This window comes from Echinops telfairi, unplaced genomic scaffold (genome assembly GCF_000313985.2).
Source record: "Echinops telfairi isolate 266 unplaced genomic scaffold, ASM31398v2 ScPeMD7_70;HRSCAF=299, whole genome shotgun sequence".
NCBI lineage: Eukaryota > Metazoa > Chordata > Mammalia > Afrosoricida > Tenrecidae > Echinops > Echinops telfairi.
Window position 1 is genome coordinate 167,612 of NW_022103968.1, and position 9,145 is coordinate 176,756.

Sequence of the window (9,145 nt, forward strand, 5' to 3'; positions counted from 1 at the left end):
TTGACAGGGTGGACTCCACGCCTTCACTTTCATACATCTTCAAGTTGACGTAAAATCACCTGACTACCACTTACGGCATTTCCATTCTCATTTCTTTGAGGACATACTTTCCACTGATTTCCGCGGTGGTTGTACAGTGGTTATGCCGTCCCACTAACCGTGTATGAGGATTCCAATCGCTCCACATCCTCTCTAGGAGTTATTATTTTTTGTTTTAATTTTTAACTTTGCTACCAGTGCCTGTGTGAGTTGGTATCTCATTGCTGTTCTAATTTACATTTTTGAACGGCTAGTGATCAAGAGCATTTCTTCATATGTTTGTTGGCCACACAGATATCATCTTTTGTGAATTGTCTTTTCATGTCTAATGTCCACTTGTTCATGAAATGTGTTTCACTTTTCTATAGATTTTTATATTAACCCTTTGTCTAATACATCATTGCCAAAAACTTTTTTCCATGTCTGAATTCTCTTTTTACTTTTTTGATGAACTCTTTTTATGCACAGGGCCCAGGTGGAATAGTGAATTATGAATTGGGCTGCTAACCACAAGGCCAGTAGTTCCAAACCACCAAATGCTTTAGGGGAGAAATATGAGGCTTTTTACTCCCATTAAAATTTATAGGGTCACCATGAAACATCAATTGATGGAAATGTATAAATGTGAGTTTGATGCACGCAAATGTCAAATTTTAAGAGATCTTCTAACTCACTGTCATTCAGCCCATTCTGATTCATAGTGGTCCTGTAGAGTAGGGTAGAACTAGCCTTGTGGGTTTCAGACTGTGACTCTTTAGGGGAGTAGAATAACTGGTCTTTTCTCCAGTGTAGTGCCTGGTGGTCTTGAACTGCTGACCTTGAGGTTAGCAGCCCAACTTGTAACCACTAGCCATAAGGACTCTGCTCCTCTATTTTGTCTTCTACTGTGTAGGTGTTCTCATTGTTTGATAGTGTGTTTATGCCTTGTATTAAGAACTTGTGTTTGTCTATTTTGCATTGATGATCTTTATAGTTCTGAGGTTTATATGTAGCTCTTTATCCATCTTGAGTTTGGCTTTGTATATTGTGTGAGGAATGAGTCCTGTTTCATTCTTCTGAAAATGGAGATCCAATTTTGCCAGCAACCCTTGTTAAAGAGATTATTTTTTCCTCCTTTAGTGTGTTTCAGCCCTTTATCAAAAAGAGATGGTTTGCAGGGGGAACTCCAGCCTTCCCTCTGTGGGAGCGCAGCATACCACGCAAGGCAGCTGCGAATGCCCTCCACCACACTCCAGGCTGCTGAGGAAACCTCAGTCTGGTCTCCACGGTGATCTTGCCGACTAGGGCAATTCCACTCATCACCGGTGGGACCCTGCACTAAAAGGGCACACCAACCTGCCACCTTGGGGCAGCATTTAAACCCTTCCAGCCCCACGTTCAGGCGATCAGGATCAGCTATCTTCTTACTCTTTTATTTTCTTATCTCTTCTCTTTCCCACCATAGTCAGTCTTAGCGAGCACAGTTGTGATTTTCCACTTCTTTCTGTTTTCTTTTTCTTTCTTTCTTCTCTCTCTTTTGTATTCTTTTTTTCTTCTTTTCTGTTTCTCTCCTCTTCCTCTCTTTCCTTTCACATGCCACTGCTAGCTTCCAGCCCCCTACACATTGCCTAGGCAATTCCACACACACAATGGGGAGAGTTCCAGTCTGCCCCTGTGGAAGTGCTACACCCAACACGACGCAGTGTTTTACATGGCATGGCACAAGGCTGAGCTACCTCTTTATCTATTTTTTCTCTTTTTATCCTTCCTTTCTTCCTTTGTTTTTTTTTTCTTTTTTCCTCTGCTTCTATCTCTTCTCTCTTTTGTGCCACAGTCTGAGCAGATTCAGTTTTTCTTTTTTGTTGTTTCTTTTTTGATTCTTTGCTTTTATTTTTTTTTGTCTTTGCATTTTGTGTGTGTTGGTTTATTTTTTTATTTTTGCTCTTGTCTTTGTTTTCTCCTTTGTTCTTTTTCTTCTATTTTCTTCTCTATCTCCCTCTCTTTCCTTTCACAAGCCACTATTGGCCTCCAGGCCACTCCCCGCTCACCTAGAGATCTCTTGATCTCTCTCTCCTGACGAGGTTGGCAACGAGTCACCCCAAGAAGCCACCAGCTCAGAACGTCCAGCATGTCCTCACTGCTCCCACATCCCCACACAACGTCAGGAGCCAGCAGCGCCGCTCGGGCACCAGGCTCACCACCTGGTCCAGAGTGCTGGGGGGTCTATGACTTTCCACTCTACCTGCAGTCAGCGCCTGCTGGAGCGACACATGAAGTACCGCTTTTCTGTTTTTATACAATTATTCAAAAGCATGTCCAGTCTCTGTGCGACTGCCTGAATACCTTCTGATGATTGTTTCTATGCTAAACCTCCAACCTATGGGCCATGACTGACCATGACATGGACTAGTAATGCAATATCTCTTCTCCAGGAGAGGCTTTGGATTTTATTGCAGGAGCATGTAGAGCCTCAAGTTCTCAGCCTGTGAAAGGTTGTTTCAATCCATCCTATTCACCGTCTAGTCACCCACCCACCACCCACCTGCTTTCCCACGCAGCCTCCGGTTCTATCAGTCAGTCACCCTTTCACCAATCCACCCATTCACGCATGCATTCTTCCATTTTTCTCTCTCATCTTCCCACTTACTCCATTTCACCCACTCCTATTTCACCCTCCCATCAAGCAACATGCTGCCACTTTTAGATCCACAGCACCTTAGCAGCACTGATGCTACCTAAGACTGGCTAATATGTAGGGTATCACTTCCCTTAATGTCTCCAATCATTTCCCTGATCCCCCACTCTATCAGCAGGCCCTTTCTTCCTCCATGTGCCTGGCCAACACAATCCACCTGCACTAAGCTCTGGAACTGGACATGACCCTGATGTAGTTCCTGTAGACTCAGTCTATGTCTCCAAGAAATCGCAGCTGTTCCAGAGCACTGAAGAAGGGGTTAGTTATAAAACAAGGCACACATGATGGGGCTTTGAGAGCAGCCATTGAACCTTAGGACCCATCACTGGGCTCGTTACTGAAGAGTTGAGGCTGGTGATGGTTCAATGGTTACATCGTTTATGTACCACCTTCCTCATTTTCACTTTACATGATCACCGTGTGTGTGTGTGTGTGTGTGTGTGTGTGTGTGTGTGTTGTCAGTAGGAAATGTATTGCCAGTGGGTATTTATACTCCACATTTATTAAATTTCCAAAGTGGTTTCTAGGTGCCCTCTTAGCAGTTTTCTAAATTCTTAATCCAATAGACAACCTCGGGATAAATTAAGACAAAATCGAAGTTGTCCAAAACTGCATTCCACTGTATCAAGCATCAGTATCCATGGAAGCAGCTGCCAGGAAATCAAACAATGTACTGCATTGGACAAATCTGCTGCAAACAACCTCTTTGAAGTTTCAAAAATTAACACAGTGCTTTAATGACAACTGAGGTGCATCTGATCTGAACCACAGTCTCTTCCGTTGTTTTGCATTCATGTGAAAGTTGGATCATCAGAGAGAAAGATAGAGAAATTGAGGTGTTCAAACTGGAGCTTTGTGATGAATATTGAATATGCTTGCACTGTAAACGGACAGAGAATGAGCAGGTCATCTTAGGAGACCTATAGCCAGAGTGCTCCCTGAAAGTAAGAATGGGCATGACTTTTAACAGCTTACTTCGGACACGCCATCAACCAGACACTAGAAAGGAACCAACAAAAGCCAGGAACACCCTCCAGGGACGGACTGATACAGCAGCCTCAGCGCGGATGGGACACACCAATCTGAGCCAAGAAGACGGAGCAGGACCGGCCCTGCTCAGGCTGTGGCTCATGAAATTGTCGTGTGCTAGGGGCAACTGAACAGCAAGTCACAACACCAGATTCCTGACAATCTTAAATGGGAGACACTGTGTCTTCATTTATGTAGATTCTGCTTTCCAATATATATGGCACCAAATGAGTACATTTTGTGTTACAATAACTTGGTCTTGTCAGCTTCTCTGAACCAGCTTCTCTTACCCTCAAATTATGCAATTACAGTTTCTCTGCTAAGAATGTGAAGACTTTCTTGAGAGCTGCCTTGACATCCTTGTTCCTGAGGGTGTAGATGAGAGGGTTCAGGGTAGGGCTCACTGTGGAGTAAAGCACGGCCATGATCTTGCCGTTCTCTGGGGAGTAGCTGGAGCCTGGGCTCAGGTAGGTGTAGATGATAGTGGAGTAGTACATGGTGACCACAGTGAGGTGAGAAGAGCAGGTGGAGAAGGCACGGCGCTTCCCCTCGGCTGTCCGAATCTTCAGGATGGTGGAGATGATGAAGCCATAGGACACCATGGTGAGCAGGAAGTTGAACACAGCAAAGAAGATGTCTGCCACAATGGTCATGATGTTGTTGACATACGTGGAGGAGCAGGACAGCAGCAGGAGGGGGGGGATCTCACAGAAGAAGTGGTCTATCACATTGGGCCCACAGAAGGTGAGACGCAACATCAGGCAGGTGTTGACGCCAGCACCAAGCACACTGATGCTCCACACAGCTCCAGCCAGTGCCGCACACACCCGGAGGCTCATCAGGGTGCTGTAGTGCAGGGGTTGGCAGATGGCCATATAACGGTCGTAGGCCATGGCAGTGAAGAGCAGCACCTCTGCGGCCACGGACCATGATAGGAAGAACATCTGGGTCATGCAGCTTTCATAGGAGATGGTTCTCTTCTTTGCCACCAGGGTCTCCAGCAGCTTGGGCACCACAGTGCATGCACAGGCCACATCCAACACAGCCAAGTTGACCAGGAAGAAGTACATGGGGGTGTGGAGCCCAGAGCTGAAGATGATGGCAGTCACAAAGAGGGAGTTGCTACAGAGGGCCACTGAGTAGAGGATGAGAAAGAGGACAAAGAGAGGGGCCTGGAGCTGTGGCATCTCTGAGAATCCCTGCAGGATGAATTCTGTCACCAGGGTCTGATTACTCATGGCCTTCAGTTTGTCTGTTGAGACGCTTCTTTGCCCTCCAGCCGAGCTGAAGAAGAGTGCATCCTGTCAATGGCCACTATGGGGAGGTCAAGATACTCTGTAGGTCAGATTCCCCCAAACTGAGAATACGTTCCTATTCCATTAAACTCAACCGTCAGCAAAGAAGGTCCACCAAAGAAACATGCAGGTGGACAGTAGGAGCACTCGTCCCTCCTTCCACCCTGCTGCCAGGGCCCCCCCTCCCTCCCTCCCCCCACTCCCACACTGCCTTCCTCCTTGTTACTCTCATCACCACGCAGCAGGAGGCCTCCCGAGACTGCATTCAGACCACACCATGTCTCACTCCAGTCTCTGGCAATAAAATGTCTTTGCTTGAGCCCCTGACCACTCCCGTTCATCTCAAGCCCCTGACCACTCCTGTCCGACTCCACATCTGCAGGCTCTACCTTGCTCAGAAGATGAGGCCCAGAGCCATGAGCAGCATGTGGTCCCACCTGTGTCAGTTCCCAGCCTGCCGCTTTCTCCACTCCTTCACACTTCATCCCAAAATGCCATCCTGTTCTCTGTGTCAGTAACAGGACTTCTCCCTGTTGGCCTGTCCCCTGGCTGGCTGCCCTGGAGTGGTGTTTCTGCATATCAGCTAGCAGCAAGGTCATTGTACACAGCCAGGGGCTTGGGGCAGGGAGTGCTGTAGCGGAAGCAGGAAGGCAGAGTCGGGAGTAAGAGGGGATCAGGAGGCAGACCACAGAGGGCTGACAGCTGTGAGGTGCAGTTGGTAAGGAAGCAGAGCAGAAAGGTAGGATGCCCCACCCCAGACTCTCACCCAAAGGGCCAGAGGCAACTGTGTCTGGCAGCAGAAACAAGTTGAGGGTCAAGGGCAGTGGACAGAGGAAGAAGTAGAGCAGTGGGGGCAGGGGTTTTCAAGAGCGCACGTGCTACTCATACTCCAACGAGCAGGCAGTCCTGGCGTGATGCTCCCAGCCAGGGTAGGTGTCAGGGCCCCCGGTCAGGTGCTGGAGCACCTGGAGCAGCTCCCCTTCCTTCATGCCCATGGACAGGCCTTCTGGCTGCCTTCAGAATGGAGTGGGAGTCCCTGTGCCCTTTTTCATGGTCTCTGAAAAATCTGCCCTTCAAAGTCAGCTGTCCCCAAATAGAAAGGGACTTCCACACACTCCTGCACAGCCTCTTGAGAGGGACCCCCAATATAGGTTTGAAGTATCATCCAGGACCCTAATCACAAAGGATTATTTCAAGAATGAGCGCTGTACTCAACAAGTAATAAACCCCAGCCTGCTCAGAAGGCCATTGAGCCACAGGCATCTCATGAGCCCACAGCCACACACAGCAGTGGGCAGCGCTCCACAGCGTCCTGCGAGGGGCATGGCATGGGACCTGCATGCAGCCACAGGACTGGATCACACTCATGCAGACACCGGGCCATCTTACACAGTTGGTAAACGGTTTCAGAGAAGTCAATGCAACCTAGTCAAACTATATCACTGTGTTATCTTCTACTGAGTGAAAGAACCTGTTTCTTAATATTCCAAGTTCAGATCATGTTGAAGGTTCAGCTCAAAGGGAGACTCATGGGAATCGGACGATGCTATCTATGGATTTGTGGGCGAGGCAGCAAACAAAGCCCCTTGTGGGGGTTCCTGGTTTGTGTGTCCTCGCTGCTGCAGCCATGATGGACAACTTCCCAGCAAATGTGCACCCCTCATGAGGCCGCAGCCGCAGCAGTGAGAGCCCAGGGGAGCCCCCTGCATGAGCTCAGGACAGTGGCCCCAGCCCTTCCGTTCTTGAAAACAACTGGGAGGCCAACTTATGGATGCTTCCCAGCAAGCGGGGGAGGAGCCGCCATTCCTAACGCAGTCGGCTGCTTAGTCCTGCGTCCTGGGAGCTCTGGGAAGTGTTGCTGACCACACTGTCTGGGCCATGAGACACAAGCTCTGCCCCCCTCAGCCTTCTGCTTTGTCATGGTCCAGCTCGGGCAGACAAGAAGAGAGAGCCATCCCCATCATTCCCCTCAGCATGGACAGTGTTATGAGGAGCAGGCTGATGGGCAGACAGGTCCACCCAGGACTTCAGGGCAGGGGTAGTGGGGTGCACAGCACCAAGCAAAAGAAAAAAAATCTTGCACTACAACTGCAGGGAAACCCAGCTCTGTGCTCCTTCCTGGTCACAAGGGCTGGGCTGACCCTGAATGGACACTGGGCTAGTCAGCAGATTTGAAAAGATGGTGATCAATGAGGCCAATGTACTCTTTCAGATGTGTCCAAGCAAGGCTCACCCCCAATGTCCAGGACAGAACACACACCACGCCAGTGTCATAGGTATGGGACAAAGACTCCATGAACCTAAAGCCGCCTGGTACTGGGAGGTGTGTGGTCATGACAGATACAGATAACTGGCCCTAACATAGCGACCACACCAAAGCCAAGACCATGAAGCCTGTCCTGTCTCATTCCCCCAACGTCAGAGGGGCTTCAGATGTCACCTACCTCTGAGGACAGTGGTACTGCTCTTGGCATTCCTGACCAGTATCCTGAAGTATGCCAGAGAAACTGCAAAGCAGAGAGGGTCAGAGCCACACAGCTCTGTATTTCTCACCCACTGCCCACTGCCCCAGATGGGTGGGCTGCAGCCCAGGGGGCAGGGCCAGGAGCCAGAAAGGCCTCCACCCCCCTCTCCCTCTGGGAGCCAGGTTTTCAGTGAACAGTGGGAACCCTGAAAACGTACCTTCCAATCAGAACTGCTCAGTGAGGTGTGTAATATATGAGTGAGTGTGGTGTGTGTGTGTGTGTGTGTGTGTGTGTGAGAGAGAGAGAGAGAGAGAGAGAGATGCATTGGTAAGATTTCTATGAGATTTTTGCTTTTATTGAAGTATCTTTCCATATTTTTATCTTAAGAAATAACTGTTTTCTAGAATAAGAATAAGAATGCACACCCCACCAAATTAAAAGGATTTCACCAGCGAAATTTTCATTACCTCAGTTTATACTTAGACTTAACACTGAGTCTTAGTTTGGGCTACACGAATTTTGTAAAATGACTCAGTCTCTTTAACATTACCGTGAAACAAAAGTGGATCATCTGCAGTAATACCCAGCATCGTTTAATGCTCCCCACCCAAAAAAAGCCCTACTGTCATCAATCAAAAAGTGATGACTAAATGAAAACTTCCTTTGAAATTTGAGTTTCCTTGCAGTTTCTAAAGATGTTGCACATGTACCTCACTCCTGTGACCATGAGTCACCTCTGGGGAGCCCAGGACACAAGCAGACATCCAGGATCCTAACAGGTGCTTGGCGGGGCTCTGTGTGGCCTCCAGAGCTGAGCGCTGCCTGGCTTTAAACTGAGATGATCTGCAGAGTGATGTAACCAAGTGACGGTGCCAACCCACTGGGATTCCGGTTCCTCGTCCCGTTACTTATAAGACTCCAGAGGCCCCAGGGATGAGGAACTGGCCTGTGACCATCAGGGTCCCCAGGGCCACCGAGGGGGAATGTGGCCCCCACATGGGTGGAGGGAAATAGCCTGCTGTCTCCACAGGCTTCCTCTTTGTGTGGCAAACTATATCCAGGAGTTGGAGGGCACAGGCAAGGAATGGTGAGGGGTCTGCCTTCTCCTCAAAGTTCAGCACCCACTCTCCCCAGGTGATTTTCAGACATCTATGGGCAACAGTGACACTCTTCAGGGAAACTGAGCTGGAGCTTCTTGGAAACGACATACCTAGGCCCCTCATTACATATGCAAAACCTGAGGCCATGAGAGAGAAGGAGACTCACCCCAAGTCACAGACCTTCCTATTTCACAGTGTGGCTGCAGCCAGCAGTCTGGTTTCCCAGCTCCTGGGGGGCAAGTGGGGAAGACTGGTGAGTCTAAGGCAGGACAGGCACTGACTGGGGTGAAGCGATAGAGGGGGAAGCTGAGAGCACATGACAAATGAAGGAAACTGGGTACGGGGGTCTTCAAGGCAAGCCAGCAAGACAATGCCAGTACAGATAATGGGCTGCTGTTCCAGCCTGAGCACGCAGAGTGCACAAAGCACTGTTTGTGCATCAGCACACTTCACTCTTTTTTTAAAATCGTTTTATTAGGGGCTCATACAACTCTTATCACAATCCATACACACATCAATTGTGTAAAGCGCATTTGTACATTC

At 48.8% G+C, this 9,145-nt stretch overlaps 1 protein-coding gene across 1 annotated transcript; it reads right to left on the bottom strand.

Annotated features, from left to right (window-relative positions):
- Positions 1-4,047: 4,047 nt before the first annotated feature.
- Positions 4,048-4,983, bottom strand: LOC101645153 (olfactory receptor 13A1-like). Its single transcript, XM_004714414.2, has one exon. The coding sequence runs from the start codon at positions 4,978-4,980 to the stop codon at positions 4,048-4,050; it is 933 nt and encodes a 310-aa protein (XP_004714471.1). The 5' UTR covers positions 4,981-4,983.
- Positions 4,984-9,145: the final 4,162 nt, after the last annotated feature.